The sequence below is a fragment of the Malaya genurostris genome, chromosome 3 (genome assembly GCF_030247185.1).
Source record: "Malaya genurostris strain Urasoe2022 chromosome 3, Malgen_1.1, whole genome shotgun sequence".
In the NCBI taxonomy this organism is placed as follows: domain Eukaryota; kingdom Metazoa; phylum Arthropoda; class Insecta; order Diptera; family Culicidae; genus Malaya; species Malaya genurostris.
The window spans coordinates 53,928,577-53,949,432 of record NC_080572.1 but is presented as its reverse complement, the minus strand read 5'-3'; the positions used below and the strand labels follow the sequence as shown (position 1 = coordinate 53,949,432).

Genomic DNA, 20,856 nt, shown 5'->3' with positions numbered 1-20,856 from the left:
AGTTCTTAGAGGCGAAGCGAAAATGTTCTATCCAATGTTATCACAATTCCTACTACTAATGAGATGGCTATTGGTACAATAACAATAGTTCCTATAAATTTTAACTAACTCCCGTGGTAGTCTTCAGTCGACCAAAATTACTTCCATTAAACGATAGATTTACTATATTAATTTAATCAGTCGACGAATTAAAGATGAGATTTTTTATCCGATGAAGATGAATCTCGGTAACACCGATAACTATCGCTATCGCCACAAAACCGGTGTACTGAATCAGACGAAGAAATTCCCACAGTTTATCACAAAATATACTCAGCAGCAGAAAGTGAAGAAGAGCATGCAAGTTGAAAATCCGCCATAGCCAACAGATGATGAAGAATCCCGTCGAACGGAACACTGACACTTGTCGTAGAAATTGTGCCGGTGCTACGTTTTCTCGATCAAGTAAATCCTGATAGATGTCAATATGGCGGCACCATCCGATAGCACTCAGCGCCCAAATTGCACCGAAACAGAGTATTTTTTGGACGACCTCTTTTCTCGCTAGATCACCGATAAAGGCAATACTCGATTCCATGAATTTCGGTTTTGTTATCGGAATGATCGGCTGCAATTGTTTGTATACTCCTCGTGGAGGATAGTTTTCGAAGAAGAAATAAATTCCAGCCATTAGAGCAAGCACACCGAGTGCATCGCAGGTTCCATCGATGTAAAACCCAACCGATCCGATATCCGACCGTTCACCATGGGTATGTTTTTTATCACGAGCCACATGTCCATCCAAATCATCCAGAAAGGTTCGAAACTCAAACAGCACAACTCCTATCCTTCGATTTCTCAGTGAATTGGAATTGATCATTCGTGCTGCAGCAATAGCCACAAAAACATGAAAAAACGAAATCATGTTAGGCGTTATTAAATCTCCCTTGGAAATTCCACTCAAATCGTCCGCAATCGTCACCATAGGAGCGAACAGGTAGTGATTAGGATGGTCCAGTATCATTGCCTTTACCGTTACTTCGCATAGTGGATTTAGATCACAAGACACCCAGGCCACATCCTCGTACCGACCAGCAGCTCTTGGATACGGGGATGAGAAAGTGGCTGATGGTTTTGTTGGCGGTTGGGTTGACATATACGCGACACTACCGTTCAGTAGACGGATCTCTGTGCTTCGGATCGGAAAGTCTTGGATGCGAATGTACAAATTAACATCCATCCAAATGAAAAACACAAATAGCCCGAAAATCAGAATCAGGAGCAGTTTGTTTATTTGAGAACTGTAACCGGCCATGTTTTATAATACGAAAGATACTGGATCTCTGTTTAACATACTGTTCACATCCGGTAGATCAACCCGGATCCGGCAGCAATCTGAAACGAAACAGTAAGAAAAAAGAAACTTTATTAGTAAGATGTGTGTCGTATGGACATGAATTAGACCGATTGAAATAATAAAAACCCTATAATTTAGTCGACTGATTGCTTATTCATGTAATCAATATAAAAATGAACCACATCGAGATTTCCATTTACGAACTAAACGGGGGTTCGTTAAAAGTAGTTGGTAAAAAAAGTTGACATTATTTGGGATTTACTTCATAAAAAAAGTTGTGTGTAATGATTGTGGAAACCGCCCATCATATGGCTATATTCAGAACGGATGTGAAGAGTAAGTGCTGTAAATGATGTTTGTGCTCTTTTCAAAAACCAAGAAGGCGGCTTCCGGCTTATTGATGTTGCTTAAGGGGCGGGTAGGGTCTAACACTTTTGAAAAATCATTTATTATTTTCCTTATTTATATTAAAGTAAAACATTTTAAGAATATTCTGTGAAATTTTCAAGTCTATTGGAACGAAACTCTGGAAGTTATGGACCTTCATCTATGGCTATCTCATTCTGCGAAGAAGCGAGGGCTCGGCGCACAGACCCAAGATTTTTATTTCGATTGACTTCAAACATTGAAAAAACATTCTTGAAATGTTTCATTATAATAAATCATAAAAGAAAAAATATGAATTTTTGAAAGTGTTTGGTCCTATGGGCTCCCTGGAGTAATAAATTGTTTCCATTAATTTTATAGACAACAAACTTTAAACGCGTTTTTCTCGAAAGCAGGTTTCGAAAGTCCGTGTCAATCGTCATTCAAAAACTACTGCACCAATTTTTTCAAATTTTGCACACACTTTCTACATATAAAATATATAATTTCCTTTTTGTTGTTTGTTACTTCGGGGAGGTTTTACAGCTACAAAATGGAATCGTAGTTTTCACTTTCAACAACCACCAAAAATTTAAAAAATTAAAAAAAATCAAACAGAAACGTTGGGGTTTAGAAAAACTTCTACTCTAACTATGCTGCGTTCATTTGTTCACTTCTGATTAGTCTGCGCTGAGATACAGTGGACACCGCAAATCATAATTTTTAAGAAGCGTCTTCATAATTACCTCTTCACCGACTTATTTCTCAATATTTTTCCACGAAAAAATTACAAAATGTTGTTCGAATGATGCTTCTTATCATGCAAAACATCCCCCCCCCCCCTTAAAACCTCTAACAGTATGGGTGTTTTCGGAACGGGATTGATGAGTAGATGTCAGAAAACGTTATTGGAAGTGGTTCTCAAATCCAAGATGACAACTTCCAGTTTCTTGATATTCCTTAAAAATCCTTACAATATGAGTACTTTCGGAACGAGATTGAAAAGTAGATGTTGGAAAACGATGTTTGAGGTGTTTCTGAAATTCAAGATAACGACTTTAGGTTTTTTTAGTATTTCTTGAAAGTTTTTATCGTATTCCTTGAAAACACTATACCGGAAGTCACCACATTGAATTCTGAAACGAGGTCAAACATCGTTTATTGATATTTAATCTGTTCCAGAAATTTATTTATTTTAAGGCTTTTCAAGGCATATGGATAAACCGAAGGTTGTTATATTGAAATTCGAGATGACCCCAAACATCGTTTTGCGGCATCTGTTTATTAAATACTTTCCAAAAATACCCCTATTATAAGGGTTTTCAACGATGAACCGGAAGTCGACAGCTTCGATTTCGGAACCACCTCAAACATTGTTTTTTTGCATATCCGTTCTAGAAGTATCTCAATTATAAGGTTGCTGTCAGAGTGAAAGCGTCACGCGATGCGTCTAGGCGCGCGTGCGAGCTGGTTGCATTTGGTCAAAGCAAACCTGTCAGAGTGAATGATCAAAAAAGAACCGGAATTTTCATTTTAAAATTCCCGCGCTTGTCCAATCGGTAAACTTTTATTCTCTCAACGTTGGTAACACTTTTATACACATTCTGTCAAATTTTGACGCATATCGTACGATTAGTTTTTGTTTGGCGTCTATACAAAGAAGTTGAAAAATTTTCGTGTGGCGATTTTTATAATGGATTAAAAATTTCCAACGTGCGTGCGTCAAATTTTGTGTTGCAAATGGATTTAAGTGTTCCGAAACGTTGAAAATGTTAGAAAAGGCCTTTGGTGAATCGTGTCTAGGAAAAACACAGGCATACGAGTGGTATAAACGCTTCAAAGGTGGTCGTACAAGCCTGGATCATGATGAGATCCCTGGCCGCCCAACAACATCTGTTACTGAAGAAAACATTGAATCGGCGAAGCAAATCGTGTTGCAAAATCGTTCTGTACCGATTAGAGAGATTGTTGTGTTGTTGGGCATCTCTTATGGATCAGCCGAACACATTTTAACTTATGTTTTGGGTTTGAAACGCGTCGCTTCTTGGCTGGTGCCAAAAAAGCTGAATTTCATTCAAAAACAGCGTCGTGTTGAAGGGCCAAAGAGATGATTTCCAACGCAGATAGTGACCCCACATTCATCGAATGCATCATAACTGGTGATGAGGTATGGATCTATGAATATGACGTCGAAACCGAATGGCGCTTCGAAGGCGAGCCGTTGTTCTACATTTGCATCCATTATAAAAATCGCCACACGAAAATTTTTCAACTTCTTTGTATAGACGCCAAACAGAAACTAATCGTACGATATGCATCAAAATTTGACAGAATGTGTATAAAAGTGTTGCCAACGATGAGAGAATAAAAGTTTAAAATGAAAATTCCGGTTCGTTTTTGATCGGGAATTTTAAAATGAAAATTCCGGTTCGTTTTTGATCATTAAGTATGCCACCTACACATCAAATTCTCTCCGAAAATATCCACACTATAAGGGATTTTAAAGAATATAGATCATACGGAAGTCGCCATCTTGGGTTTTGGAACGACCCCAAATATTGTTTTCCTGTACCTTTTCATCAATTCTTTCCGAAAATACCCATATTGTGAGGGTTTTCAAGGAATATGAAGAAACCGAAAGTCGCCATCTTAAATTTCAGAACCACCTCAAATATCGTTTTCCAAAATCTACTCATGAAATCCTTGCTTACTCAAGGTAGGCTATCCAATGTCCCAGTTCGCGACATTCTTGCTTGTCGTGACCTTACATACATGAAACTTCTTTATTATTTCCTAAAGGCAGTTGGAGTTCCAATTTAATGTTTATTTTATGTTAGACTCCTTCCTCTTCTATGAATTCAACCATTAGACAGCTATCTTATATTGAATAAATGTGATGAACTGATACAAACAAACCTAAACTAATTATAAGATCATGCACAAAATAAATTATTTTTAATGTAATTTATAATAGCAAATGGCTGGATAAAAAAAGGGTTTTTAGTTTAACGATTGAATACCGACATACTTACTGATATTTGAAATGTATTAGGTTTAAAGTACTGTGTATTGTGGATGCTACGGCGAAGAAAAACTAATGTATATTTTCTTATAAAATGAACTTATTTATGAAAACAAAAATCTACTCGTCGATCTCGTTCCGAAAATGCCCATATTAAAAGAGTTATCAAGGAATATCAAGAAACCGGAAGCCGCCATCTTGAATTACAAAACCACCTTAAACATCGTTTTTCAAATCCGTTCCGAAAATATCCGTATTGTAGGAGTTTTCAAGGAATATCAATCAACTGGAAGTCGCCATCTTGGATTTCCAAAATACCAAATTTCCAATACAAACATCTTTTTTCGGAATCTACTCTTTGAACCCGTTCCAAAAATACCCATATAGTAGTACCGGTTTAAGTTGAGCTGCTAGGTTACATAACAGTTCAACATAAACTGTTATGTACTGACGAGTCGAAGACGAAACATAAAGTATACATATAGTAGTAGTTTCCATGGAATATAATTGAACCGAAAATCGTTTTCGATGTATGCCAAAACCTCTTTTTACGAAGTAGGTTCGCAAAAAAAAAATTTGCGTTATTTGGGTTTTGGTTTCACTCTATGACACACACAATTTTTGCTGACGGCCCGAAAGGGCAGAATTCAGTTCATCACTCGTTTCTTTTCAATCGAGGCTCAGTTTAACCACCGTTAGTTGATCTCTTGAAGTAACAAAATATCTCGTTCAATAGTGTGAGAGCGGCCTTCAAATGTGGTTCATGTAAACATTCTAATTGGTTCAAGAAAACAAATGAAAGACAAACCAGATAACTGAAATTTCAATCACAGAATACACATAAATTAATTGTTCCCTCCTTCAGTTTTCATTTTTATTACTTTACTCCATTTATAATTCTATTCGTTCGAACTCGCTTACTACCAAGTTCGAAGGCAATGAAGCAGGTAGACTACTTGGCACTTGAAACTGAGCAAGCAAAACTTGAAATGACTTCAACTGACAATGAATACTGAGAGCTTCACTTGAAAATGGCTGCAAAAGTCAAATAAATTAGTACACGCTTAAAAATAGTTACTCAAAAATGAGTAAGATCTCACTCATCTACAGAAAAAGTGGAACAACTCTAATTTAGAGTAACTCCGAAGTTACTCAAATTTGAGTTTTTCCACTGGAAACGATATTTGGGTAAAATCTACTCATTTACTGAGTAATACTTTATTTGTACATGTACAAAAATAGAGTAACTATCACTCAAATTTTGTGTGAAATTTTATTTCACATATACCAAATTTGCAAAAAAAATGCTCCTTTTCTGAGTGTATTGTATTAAAATATTAAGTAATTGAACTCAATACTATATCAAGTGGTGGTTGCTTGGAGTAGTGTGTTAATCGCAAATTAACATACATGTCAGTTATGCTCAGGCACCAATCATACACTTATTCCTCATAAATGACATTTGAGCATATTCGTTTCCATTCTAAAGCACAACACGAAGCTGATCATTCCGGTTTTTGCAGACACAACACCGTTTGTGTTGATCGACTCACCTTCGAAATACGCGTCTTACTAACAAAAAATACAACCTGTTGCTACAAATGGTTATTACAACTTTTAGACTTATCGCGAATGCGAATAGTAACTATAAAACGAGATTTCGCGTTAAACTCAAATTTAGAGTAGGAGTTACTCAATATCATTGATGATAACTACTCAATTTTTGACGTTTCCATGTATCATTTGAAAATGAGTAACTAGTACTCAAACTTTGAGTAACTTTTTCTAAGCGTGTAGGGATATGCTGACGGTCGGCGGCCATGAATTTCATTTTCATCTTATATTATTCGGTTGAAAATGAAATTTTACCACACTGATTGGAAGTACAAATTAGTTCGGTTCATATTCAAAATATTGTTTCAGATACAACCAAATATGTTGTGACACTTCCCAAAATGTATCCTTGAAAATACAAAAATACGGATGTTTTGCGTTATAATTTGAAAAAAATTGGTTTCATTTGATATTTTACATGTTATCCGTCTGTCGTTACCGGTAGCGTTACAGTATCATGAAAAATGTAATTATCTCAAACTGTTGGTAATTTCTTTTATTTATTTTGTTATATTCCATTATTTCTATCTACTTATCTACTATTTCTATTATTTTTGTTTATCTTTCTCATAACAAATATTTGATCAAACTAAAGAAAAATTTCCGATGTGTTGAAGAGCATGTCAGTTTTATTCGTATTCACGTCATCCAGTTATATCCCTGAGATTACCCACCCGTTTTTAAGGAAAATTTATATTTCGGTACATTTGTGTTAAGTTTACATGGGCGATTGTACAATTTAAAAAAAATGTTTTGTAATTGCTGGATTTCGTTCTCTTTCCTTGAAGAAGAGGCACTCTTATTGCTATCCAGCGAATTGAATTCGATGTCACAGTTGCTAGCGTAATTATCGTGGCGGGATTTCCCTGTCTAATAGCTGATGAATTCGTTGATAAGAGTGTATCATTGTTGTTGATGACTGTGTTGTTCAGAAGTGCTGGGGTTGTTTGGACCGTTGTAGAAAAAGCACAGCTACCCATGAGTGTAGATGGTTTCTTTTCCAGTTTTTCACAGGGCTTTCCTTAGTGAGCAGCTTTCTGATAATTTCGACATTAGCCAGGTGATGGTCGTATGTTCCAAATGATTTACATGGAGTTCTTGTATCCTTATCGAAAGTTACATTAGATGGTATAACCTTCCAACGGACGTAACTGAAATTAGTGGGAAAAAATCTTCCACTTTCTATCGATGGAAATAATCTCTTCATCTTATTTAGCTACAGTAAATGCACCTGTTTTTATTCGACGTGAACTTGTTTCTTGAGCAAGGTCTCAGTTTCTTTTATCGAAGGACTAAATCGAGCCCGTTTGAAGTCAACAACGGTGGTATTTTTTCGTGTTGGCGGCATACCCTTTAGATTCGTTGGTGCACTAATTTCGTTAACGTATTATTGCTCACGCACGCATTGTTTCCGTTTTTCGTTCTATCATGCTGACCGTAAGAGATTTATTTTGTCGACTGTCTTAAACACGGTATAGGATAACAGTCTTGAACAGTTGACGTTCTATGAATCGTTACTTTAGACGACGGTACGACATTTTTACACACTCCACTCTACACTACCGGAAGGCAAAATCGGATAAAATATAAAACTTCCCATCTGAATCTAAGTTTGTGAAAATCGGCCCACCCATCCCAGAGATCATTATTTTCAGTTCTTCCGGAAACCAGTGACTAGTATAGCCAGAGTCGGATCAATTGGTTATCAACTAACAAGACTAACGAATTGCAATTGTTTTTGGCACAGTTTCAAAGAGTTATGACGTTCATTGCATCGTCACTTTAAACGACGGTTTGATATTTTAGGCACAAATCACCTTATAATACTGGAACCGGAAGTCGGAGTTAGATAAAATTAAGTCGTTATGAAATTAAACATTTGAAAATTGGCTTAGCCATCTCAGGTTCTTTTTAAGATTTTTCGATAAATATATTCGATACTTCCGGAACCGAAAACTAGAGATTAGTTGACTATCTACCAACAAGGTCTACAAGCAAGAGGAAAATAAGAATTGTTTTCAACATGGTCACTTATGAATTCTAGGAATTTTTTATGACATCCTAATACTTTCCATTTGAATCTAATTTTGTAAAAATCGGTGCAATTCCAATGCCGAAGTTCAATGAAAAGTAGCATTCTGTGACAAGAAGATTGACTGTGGTAGCTGTGCTAAACTGGTTGAAAGGAGCCAAACGAAATGCCCAGATATTTGCATTCGTTAAAAAGGTAGCTTTAGTGAAAAAATTTTTTTTGTTCTGTATCAATCGAATACATAAGCTTACAAGATTTTTTCTAATTGTGTGTGCAGAACAAGAAACCACCTAAAAAACATTGGATGTACAATTAATATATAAACCAATATTGCAACCAGGGTTGCGAATGGTACTGGAAAATGACACGAAACAGGAGGCAATCAAACCGCACAAATGACAGCAGTCGCCGATTGTACTTTGCCGTGACTATAGCAGACAAAAAATGTCATAGGTCTCATGACATTTTCTCTCGTGAATATCGCCGTTTGCTCTCATCGATAGCTGTTCTACTCTTTTCAATCTGAGAATGGCTAGCCACAATACACAGTAGCTCCTTCCAATTTCACCAACTTTCGAGAGACAGTCGCCAACAAGACTAAACTTTGAAATTCGTATTATGTCGATTCTCATGAGGTGTAGGGGGACAAGTAAGTCATGCTCCCCAATGCAGACGGTTTTTTGCTGTATCCTTACGTGTTCTGTTTCTCTGCACTCCCGTTGGAAGGAATCGGTTCAGTGAGAAAAGCAAAGTAAATGCTTTGACTTCCAGGTGGATGGTGGGTTCGTTTTGGCAATTCGGGCGATTTTGTTTTATTTCCAGTTGATTGATTTACTTCAAGGCACTTTTTCGATCAAAAAATTAAACCCCGTTTACCATGAACCCGAATTCTAGAAGTAATAGGAGCGCAAAATTTATTGTCTCAGCTGTGAGATTTCTTGCCTTTGCGTCATACAAGAAAGGCAAAAGCTGCGCTCCTGATACTTCGTGTATGAAATTTAAGTAAATAGTTGTAATAGTTTTGACACAACTAGCTTTGTGATGAATTTTTTCAAAACTGAAATTGAACCGGTAATGAAAACACTGCCGTTCGCATTCATATTGTCATCATAGATCGGTCACAGCGAATATGACAGTTCCGTTATGAAAATGTCATGACATTTTGAACTCGTGACATTCTCGAAACCCGTGACCGAAAATGAACAAAGCAGCTACCTCTCCAGTATGTATGTACACAACCACAAAGCGAACGCTGTGGCTTTGACTGCTGTGAGAGAGTGCGACAAAATTAACTGCTCTCAATGTTGCTGTCGTGTGTCGTGGCTCTCATGATTGCGCCAAGCTCTCGTGTCATTGCGTGTTGGCTACTGTTGAACGTAGCAGCTGCGCGTATCGTTGGCAGTGACTATCTTATGTTTGGCGACAGTTTAAAAAAATGTCAAATTTTCGCACCCTTGATTGCAACACCTCTCGTTTGAAATCTAATATGACGAAAATTGATTTATCTGCTGCATCTTTAGAACGAGATGATACAAATTTTAAAAGATAGGATGCAGAACTTAGAATCCAATTAGGTAGTAAAGAATCGTGATTTTAGTAAAATTACAATAGTAAACTAAATTGCAATAGCACTTTTGAATAAAGAACGTGGTTTAAATTTTAATGCATACACAGTTCGAAAAAATCTTTTTAATTTCTATAAATTTTACATCTTATAAGATGCACATTACACTCGGAGCATGTAAAATTCTGTGCAAGTGGAACATTGCGTCATTTGAAAAATTAAGTACACACTTAAAAATTTTTACATCTTATTAGATGCACATAAATGGAGCGTCGCAATTCACGCAAATTTACATGGAAGAACATTTAATATTGTGTTTAAAACTCCATGACATGAAATTCATTGAAATAAAAAAAAGAATTTTTTAGCAACCCACCGCGACTTGAACCGAGAATCATTGGATCGCAAGTACGTCTGTTAATCGACCGAGCCACAGAAGCATGCATCTGCTTGGCTGGTAAAAGGTGCATTTAAATTCATACAGTCGCACCTGCTAGCAGAACGCAAGTTACATTCGAAACCAGTAAAATTCAAGCTCATCTAACACTAAGTCATTACAAATGAGATTTTCCGTCATTTGACAAATTAGGTCTTTATGAATTACATCGTATGAGGGATTAGGTCACTTGTAAAATTCAATTTTTTTTTGGTGTGTAGTTGTGAATTGTATCGTCTGTAGAATTCTGTCACCTGTAAAATTCATATTTTTTCCTGTGTACTCCTAGCTAGGCAACTTGTTGTTAATGTAACTTTGGGCTAATGAAACACTCTCGTACCTGTCTTGTAGAAGTTGGTTTATCTGATAATTTCACATGCTTTTCTGTGCGCCTGGATATATTAAAAAGCTGAATAAGTCACAGACGTGTTGAATAAATTGTGTGTTACAGGCTTACAGCCAAAGTTATTGAATAATGAAATTTCATTTCTATTAGGCGGCAACAGACTCGTAAATGGTGCACGAAATGCTGCATACCAATATGACACCAAAGATAACGATCGAAAATTTCTCGGTTTCGGTTCGAAGGATTTGTGAATTATTGGTTTAAAGTGCCTATACTCATGAGGCATGACTGGTACCAGTCATGGGAAAATTCATTCATTTACCTCACAACACTCAATATTCATTTACCGGCGTTTCACCATAGAAAAATCGATGCTCTAGAAACGGAACTACCAATCATGAACCGTTTCGATGAATCGTTCCAACTACATGAATTACGTCGACGTTATCAGTAATAGTAATAGGGATGATGATTTCTTGATTAGTGATATAGTTGATTTTTCATTTATCATTTATTAATTATCAAAAGTATTATAAAGCGCACCTGCTGGCCAAAATGCCCTCTTTCCTTGTTTTAAGCATTCAAGACATTTTCAAACAAAAGTTTTATCACTAACACTATTTTTTCGTAAGATCTTTCTGTTATGCAAGGTTGGAAAATATGAAAAAACTGAAAATATCGTTAGGCAGCTTCTCAATGTAAGGTTTTGCCTCGACTGATTATTGAATCATTTTAATTGTAACACTCTGACCTATCATTTATTCAGGATTGCTTAAAAGGGATACAACTGATGTTGAAATGGGTCGATGCGAAGCAAATAATTGTGTGTTGTGTAGTTAATAAAGGTATAAATAAGTTTGTTCCGTTTTCTAGCAGATGGCGTAACTTGATTTTTATTCCAATGATTTATATTTCCAAATATGCGCTGGAAAGCTACTGTCTTACAGTTTCAGAATCAGTATGTGACATTAAGCTCAAGCATATACAACAATACTTTTTACTATGAAACTGTCATTTTTTGTGACGTATTAAGTGCTTTTTTGTGAGGAGTTTTTTTTTTTCATTATTTCAATACAAAGAAAACAGCTGCCGAAAGTCATCGTATGTTTGTGAAAATGTATAGTGAGAATGCTCTAGCTGAGCGAACATGTCGGTAGTGGTTCGCATGGTTCAAAACGAAATTACTCAGCAAGCCAATATCTAATGTTTAGAAGCAATGGAAATGATCAAAAAGGTAGGCGAATGGTATGTATGTCAACCAATGTTTTTTCAATTGGCTAAGGTGGGCGCATTAGAAGGTGACACAAATGAAAGACCAATCTGCTTCAATGAATTTTTCAGTATCTCTCGTCAGAAAACTCTCGAAAGTTGGCAAACTTAATGGAGCAATGGCGAACTGGGACGATGGCTTCATTCCATTATCACTAGGGTATCGACGAAACCTTGGTTTAGGGGGATGAACGTGAGTCGCGATTTCATTCGTGTTATGTCGCAGCTCATGTCAAATCACTACACTTTCAATGCACATCTCCGGCGTGTTGGGCTTGCGAAGAGCGCTCTCTGCACCTGTGGCGACGCACAATGGGAAAAAATGGACAAAAACCTTAACAATTATTTTGGAGGCATGATATAGCTGACCACAAAGCACTTTTTTGTGTGAAATGATCAGTAAAATCGATTCCATGTATTTAGATGGACCACACGAAAGCCCCGACCTGGAAGGATTCTTAGTGTCAGTTGGATCCATAGTACTAGCCATGCAATGATTCTGTACGCTAAGAATTGGCTGCGAAGTCTGTTGAAACAGAAAGGCCAAATTCCACGAAAGGAATGTAATGCCAACGACTTGAGACTTGAGACACGAAACGTTATCATGTTCATTTTACCCCAAGTTCCCTTTTTATACTGTTTTGTATTTAACCTTAACTATATAACACAAAACCGAAGAACTTGCAGAAAAGCGAATAGAGTTTTTATGATGTAAAAAAGTCAAACAAATCGATTGTATATAGTTTTAATGACAGCAGCAAACTCGTTGTACCGTTTTACCCCATTTATTTTCTAGATATAATATTCAGTTGAAATATGATCTACAATACAAAAGCAGATTAAATACGATCTTTCAATATTGATTCATATTACGTACAATACAACTGTGATCCAATCAAACACAATGGGAATGACAGTACTAGCCCGTTTAACCCGTTTTACCCCAATTTATATCAAAAGTCGTATATCAGGTTAAACTTTCTTCCGTATACCGAAAGCAGGCTAATTGCGGTTGATGAAAATCGATTGATTTTGCGAAGATAGGCGCAAATATAAGATTACAAATGGATTCAATGACCGCAAGAATCTTGTTATACTGTTTTACCCCAATTTATTTCATAAGTCGTATTTCTGGTTAAACTTTCTTTGGCATACCGAAAGCAGGCTGATTGCTGTTGATGAAAATCGCTATCAATCGAGGCCTAAAAATAAGCTTACAAATGAATTAAATGATCGCACGAATCGTGTTATACCGTTTTACCTCAATTTATTTCGTAAGTCGTATCAATCTTTCGTAGACGAATCGCTGTCAGCAGAAGACACTGACTATACTGATGAGTGGTAATGAGAAAATAGAAAAATAATTATCTGTGCGAAAAAAAGGAACATAAAACATATTTTTTTCACTTTTATGTTTTTTAAATAATTTTTGAAACCAACGTACATTCATTAGGTTACTGCGAAAATGTTCAAAAAGGTGCTTAAGCCAATGTGTATTTTCAACAATCCAATCTGTTTTATCAATAATCGATTCGACAAGACTCCTTTCAGGATTCAGGAAAATTTTACCTCAAAACTCTTATAAAACCTTCAATGACAGTTATAAACCATATAAAATGTATTTGGATTTGGAAAAATAGGGTAAAACGGTATAACAGAATTCGTGCGGTCATTGAATCCATTTGTACTCTCATTTCTAGGTCTTTCTTCGTAATATCAATCGATTTTTATCAACCGCAATCAGCCTGTTTTCGGAATACGAAAGAAGGTTCACCCATAGATACAACTTATGACATACATTGGGGTAAAGAGGGTTAAACGAACTAGTACTGTCATTCCCCTTATGTGTACATGAATCACTGAAGTTTTCTACGTAATATGAACCAATAATGGTAGGTCATATTGGATCTGCTTCGGGAATTAAATCTGAATTCAACATAAAGTTATATTTGTGAGAAACACACCTATCAGTAGAACTTTTTTTTTGTAAATTCATGGAAGAAGATGACTGGGGGTAAAACAGAATACAGTTATTTGCGATCAATCTTATTAAAAACAATCAATTTATCTTAATTATGAACATGTCAGGAATACCTTCCGATTGGTCGAATTAAATTTTTTCCAGAGTTTCACAGTTAGTTTTCGAAGTAAAGTCAGAAAAAAGAGGGATTGGAGCAAAATTGGCATGATAGTGAATTTTGCGGATCTTCTATCTACCATCAATCGATTCTTCGGATAAATTTGCATAAGAAATACTTTATTTTCAAAACATTTGCTTGGGTTTTTATAAAACTATTGAGCGTTTTTGATCGTTTATTCCCCACTGTGCGACGGTTATCAGAACATCGAGCATGTCGTGTGGTCGTGCGTAGAGTATCGCGACGCCTGGTCGAAGCAACTGGAATCTCTTAGGGCCCGAGGTAGACCGCCTGAGGTTCCGGTTCGGGATGTGTTGGCGAGTCGGGATAGTTCATATATGCTTCTCATATACCATTTCCTCAAACACATTGATATCCAAGTGTAATGTGTTATTCCTCGCTCAGAAAGAATAATCTCCACCTACAGGTTCGACAATAACATCCGCTCGATTCTCTCGATCCCCGTCCCTGTCCACCATCTTCATTGGAACTAACAAGATCTAACTCAATCACTAACTTTTTCGTTCCCCCTTTCCCCGTCTCTTCACAATCTCGATGGCAACTAATTACATCTCTGTAGTTTTCAGACATTTTGTTTCCATACCCCCTTTTAACCTCGCTTTCCACAATATTTACTTTTTTTTCATTCTTTTCCGTAACATCACCATCACCGCCCACGGAAGACCGCTCCAGTCGATGAGCAGCATGCGGGCCACCCGCTGGGCCTTCGTAGCCCGGGGGCTGGTACACACGAACCGAAGGAAGCGGCCATAGATATTTAACATAGCCATGCAATATTCAATTCACCGACCACTGGCGATCGCCAGCTGATAGCTGGATTTTCGAAAATCCGAGACGATATAATCTAATGATACTATTGTAGTTTTAAGTTAGTCGTTAATTAAGATTAGAAAATACCCTTGGCATCTTAGAGCTTTAGCAGTATGCCCAAAAATATATTATATTATTGAATGAAAAAAAAAACGTTTTTTCACACGTGTAAACAATTGCTATAACGGCATAAATGAATAGGTTTTAGTATTCTAAATGGCGTACGTTTGTTACGCATTCGCTTGAAGAAGCATTCTTATGTGACTTTCGGTCAAGATACGAGAATTCCGTGCAAATCACTTGTTACCTATGACAATCAGATGGCCACATGTCAATATTGCCAAAAAGCTGTTCACTACGGTAAGCCATGTGATAAACTGGACAAGGAGACAACCACACCAAAGGACAACGGTGCTTCCTTCACACCAACCCCAAGCAAACCCAGTACAACGAATCCATCGTCATCCCCTATAGAACAAAGTACATCAGCTGCATTTAACAACTTACTTAAGATTTTCAAAAACCATTTTTTATAACGATTTGATAAGACATATTTTCAATAATTTTATTGAAAATTTAACTAAAATTTAACTAATTTCTCCTGCAACATATTTTATATAATTTGCCACTGTTTGACTGGCTGTGTATTTAACGGTTTTTTGCACTAACTTTTCTCAAAGATTGCTGGACCGATTTTCAAAAACTTAGATTCAAATGAAAAGTCTTGTGGTCCCATACAAAATTCCTGAATACTATCTGGTTACGACTTCCGGTTCCGGAATTATGAGGTAAAATGTGCAAAATATGTGAAAATAAATGCACCAACTTTTCTCGGAGGTGGCTGAATCGATTTTCAAAGTTGAAAGTTCTTATATTCCCATACAAAATTCATGAGTTTTGATTCGATCTGACTTCCGGTTCCGGAGTTATAGGGTAAAATGTGCGAAAAAATGAAAATATGTGTACTAACCTTTCTCAGAGATGGTGTGACCAATTTATACAAACTTAGATTCAATTGAATGGTCTTATGATCTTATATAAAACTTCGGTTTAAATTGAACTAATAGACGGAGATGGCGGTTTAATTTCAACCGCTTTAAGCACTGATGAGCCGAAGGCGAAACAGAGAAAAAATCGAAACGAAATATGTACTTTTTGTGCAAACCAAAAACCCCTAGATGATCATGAATAGGTTAACTCCAGAACAACGCTTGAAAATCATGGAAATTTATTATCAAAATCAGTGCTCAATTAAAACTGTTTATAGATGGAAATAAAAAAAAATTGTCGTCTTTGGAGCAAAGATAATCCACACACCATTCAAGAATCACCGAGGCATCCCAATATATGAACTTAAAATGAGGAAGGAAGGAATGGAAATCGATACAGAATTTTCATTGCCAAATCTTCAAGATATGGATGTAGAAGAAATGTGGTTTCAACAGGATGGTGCCACTTGTCACACTGCGGCCGAAACAATCCATTTACCGAAAGAACATTGTTTCAAGAAAGGGACCGGTAAACCACCCTTCGCATTCATTTGATTTGACGTCACTCGATTATTTTTTGTGGGGATACGTGAAGTCATACACACCAAATTTCTCCTTTGGTGTTCGTTAAAAATTTTTGCGGTAACGATCTGTAATATATTATTTTTACTGAAAGATACGTAAAATTTACCCAACTTACGGTCATCTGTCAAAGAACTACTAAATATCGACAAATCCTATGTAAAAGTTCCGATAAATTTACTGATACGGTCTGTAAATTCTGAAATACCATTTCTTTTATGGAACTCAAAGTTTTACCAATATTCAGTAAATTAATGAAAAATAATGAAAAATTTCAGTAATCATCACTATACATTCAGTAAAAATACACATCTGTCAAATAATTTCATTTTCGGATGGATTCCCGGCAGTAAGTTTTCACTAACTGGCGGTTATTCAAAAAGTCTTCTACAACTTTTCATTTCAGCACTCTAAAAATATGATTGAGGATTCCATATTCTACTGAAATGCTAACGATGACATCCAAGTGATATGTGATCATTTTATTTGTATAAATTATTTTTGAAGAGCAAATGTAATTTAATTCATTCATCACACGTAAATTAACTAATTATTTGGATGAAAATATGTTATAAAAATAACTCCTTCCTTTCACAGATCTTCAATCAAATTTACAAAAAAATGCTTTTAATGCTTCAGAGGTCAAGACTTTAACAATTTTGAGGAATGTTTTGAAAATTTATCCGATCGTCAGTAATTAATGATGAAGAAGTACGTAGAATTATGACAGATCGAAGCTGGGTGCAACTCTACTGATCATTCAGAAAATGAAACTTTTAATCCGTTCAACAAAAGCGTTCAGCTGTTGGAAAGTTAGTAGAATTTTACCGATATCCGTCAAAATTATTTGGTGTGTAGGTTAATATGGCTAAACCAGCAACGATTGATGATTTGGAAACCAATATTCAACGGGGCATTGCTGAAATACGCCCTCAATTACTTGAAAATGTGATCGAAAATTGAACCTCCATCTATCTACCAAATAAAAATAAATGGCCATTTCATAATTCGGCATGTGTTTTATTTAAATTTCAAATCAACATGCTCCTAAAAAAACACCCTTTACAAACCTTGTAGTAAATTCTATTGCGTAACTCAACTTTGCATTCTAACTAATTTTAAACCCGAATTTATTGACAAATTTGCTAAAACTGAGGCTTTCATCATAGATTCGCTCTCATTATGTTGATACGGTACGCAGAGTCTCGTTTGCAGTTAGTTGGACGCACTATCGTTCACTGAATGTATAATTACGAGTTCTACGAGTCCAAAATAAATCAATTCAATATTATGTGATTATGAGAAACGCTAAAGGCATCTTCATTTGTGGGCGCCTTGTTGAAATAATTATGGATGAATGAAGCACTCACGTACCACACAAGTTGATTTTGTCCGACATTTCTACATCCTTCTTTGGAGCTAGTATAAATACAGTAGAGCAACGATTAAATCACATAAATCTTTAAATAAACTCCTTTCACCAAAATCGTGTTGTAACCGAAATTATTTAACGAAAAAAAATACAAAGGGTATATAGTTTACACGAAGCAACTTGTGTTAGACCACTTGGAATCCATTTTTGCAAACGGCCAATTTTTTTTCGTCTGTCTTGTATATGTAACACCTGTGTGACTGATTGACTTTGACTTTTTGTGCTCTACATTATTGAGACAAGCAGTATTTTTTAATAAAATGAATATATTTATAACTGTTGACGCAGGTTATGAAAAGTAAACGAAAAGTGAATCCATAGTACAGGTTTCAAACCCGAGCAGAGTCATCCAGTCTTCAAGTAAACCAAAATATGAATACTGTTGCGATTTCACAAGCACAGAATATGAAAAATGGTACATTAGATTGTCCTACTCGACTGTACCGAGTCCTTTGTTAATGATCATGCTTGAAGAGTGTAGGGACACCATACGAAAAGCATCACATAACAAAATCTATGCCGGAAAATAATCTTTATTTCTAAAATACTCCAATTCCAGAGCCGCAGTGAGCGCCAACATCCAGAAGACCCCAAAGCATGATGGAATTGCTAATAATTTGTTGTACAGTTTATCAAAAAGTTAATTTCTTACGATTTTGTCTGGGAAAACTGCTGAAATAAGATTAACACCTGAGGATAGTGGCTCGCGTAAAGATTTAGAATCGACCACGTGGCTCCCTCAATTCCCTTTGGGTCTGTATGTTTTGGAACCTAGTTGAAACCGATTTAATTTTTCTTGTCTCCTCTCCTTTTTCCGAACGCTAGCAGGAAGCTAAAGCGGATAAAATGGCGGACGCATCGGAATTATAAGACTTAATTTTTATAGCGACAACATATTTTTTGTACTAATCGTATCTAAGCTAAAATGTCTAACAAAGACGACAATTTCGTATACATAAGATCACGCAAAATCAAAATTAGTATTGAATCGACTTGCATTTTGTGCGGTTCATTAATGCCGTGTAAAAGGATACTGTTCTTATCAGCAAATGGGACTTCTGTGGATTTTTATGCGCCGTTTGCCTTTCATGAGAGACAATGATGATCTAGCTACGCTGACTTTGCGCACTCGAGGTGCTCAACGACTTCGATCATCGAGAGTAGGATGATTTCGATCATAGGTAACATTATGAATCCAAATCGAATCGACTTGTCCGTACAAGCGCTGGTACAAAAAGTCTTTCGCTTAGAGATAAATTATGCGGACCCAGCACCTCTTCACCAACAAAAACAAACTGACGGTAGTTTTAGAGAAATTCCAAATACTGAAATAATTTATCGGAATATATTCCGCCGTGATTCAGAACAAGAATATGAGGAACAACAAAGGTTACTGCTACCTAAATGTTCAAAAGAGCAATTTACAGCGATTTTTATGTTTTTTTTTTGGTTTGTGCAAAAAGACCACATTCTATTTCTATTTCTTCAAGTTACGCCTTCGGCTCACTAGTGCTTGAAGCAGATCAAATTGAACTGCCATCTCCGCCTAGCAATTCAATTTCAAAAAGTTTAAGCACCTTAAAAATTGTCCCTTTGAAAAATCGGAAATGGATGAAGGGAGCCACCCGGCGGTTGAAGTTTGGAAATTTTCGATCTTGAAAAATCACCATAAAAAGAAATGGGTTCAATAAATTTCAGAAATTGAAATTTGTTGATGCCAAATGTCTTAGAATTGCATGAAACGTCGAAATCTAGTGTTATCTCGTGAATTTTTTATTTTAATTCGACTCTGGAACTACGAAAAATTTTTTGATTCCGAATGTCTTAGAATTGCCTAAATTATTTGTCGAGATAACACCAGATCTTTTTCGAAATAACAAATTGCTACAATACGCTCAGTAACAGTAGCCTCGATGTGGTTCATCTCTTCAACTTAAATAAATAAATTTTTCAACAAAAAAATAATTGTTCATTTTCACAACTCTATAAGCGTATTTAACACTCGTTTACTTCACAACAAACACATAATAAATACGTTTCACAAACACAGAATTTAAAATTTTATTTTCAAATGATATTCAATTGAAACATTATTATTCCACTCGAAATTCAAACCATTTTCATCACATCCTAAGTAACCAAAAACTGTAAATATTTGAAACGATTTGCTTTTTGTTTTATTGTATTTTTATCGTACTTGAAAAAATATCGGTTTCTATTCAAATAAAAAATTATTTTGTTGAATTAAAATATTCATTTCCCTATTAAAGCAACGTACCGGAATCGCTGAACAATCGATAGTCTAGAAAACACGGTCCCAATTAAAAACATCTTTTTATCAAATTATCAAGCGTTACCAAGTTTCGTTATAACCTTTGATCGTTTCTGAAGAAAGGATCTGATACGAATTTCCCGAACACTACTGTTTGATTTTTCTCCACTCACCCTCAATGTGATCTTCCCAGAGTGTGATTTGCACTAGTGTCTACCGGCGATTGAAATATTTTGCTGCCACACCAACTGGTTTTATATTACTCTTTCAGCTGTTTTGTCGGCGCCCATAAAATCAACTCTTAAATGAATTGTGTAGAGTAACCACGCTTTCACTGCCCCTATTGAGTTAGGTTGGATCGCGAAACGTGTCCCTTGGCTTGTTTGGCAACAGATTCATATCGACTGTCTTATTAAGACCAGGGATGCCAGGTCATTTTTTCAAAAATCTGTGACCAATCCAAAAACCTGTCTGTGAAAATCTGAGCACGTTTCGTTTCCCGTACCATAATAGCAGATCGGATTCAATTTGGTAAGAAAAAAAGATGTCGCGCTGTACTTTTTGGTGCTAAGCTGTTATCAATTTCAAAAATCTGTGATTAATTTCAGAATCTGTGGAAATCTGTGA

At 36.0% G+C, this 20,856-nt stretch overlaps 1 protein-coding gene across 1 annotated transcript; it reads right to left on the bottom strand.

Annotated features, from left to right (window-relative positions):
* Positions 1-31: 31 nt before the first annotated feature.
* Positions 32-20,446, bottom strand: LOC131437412 (ceramide phosphoethanolamine synthase-like). Its single transcript, XM_058606724.1, has 2 exons — positions 20,403-20,446; positions 32-1,374 (listed from the first exon to the last, which is right to left on the bottom strand). Exon 2 carries the CDS (start codon positions 1,292-1,294, stop codon positions 173-175), a length of 1,122 nt encoding a protein of 373 aa, XP_058462707.1. The 5' UTR covers positions 1,295-1,374; positions 20,403-20,446; the 3' UTR covers positions 32-172.
* Between the last annotated feature and the right edge of the window lie 410 nt (positions 20,447-20,856).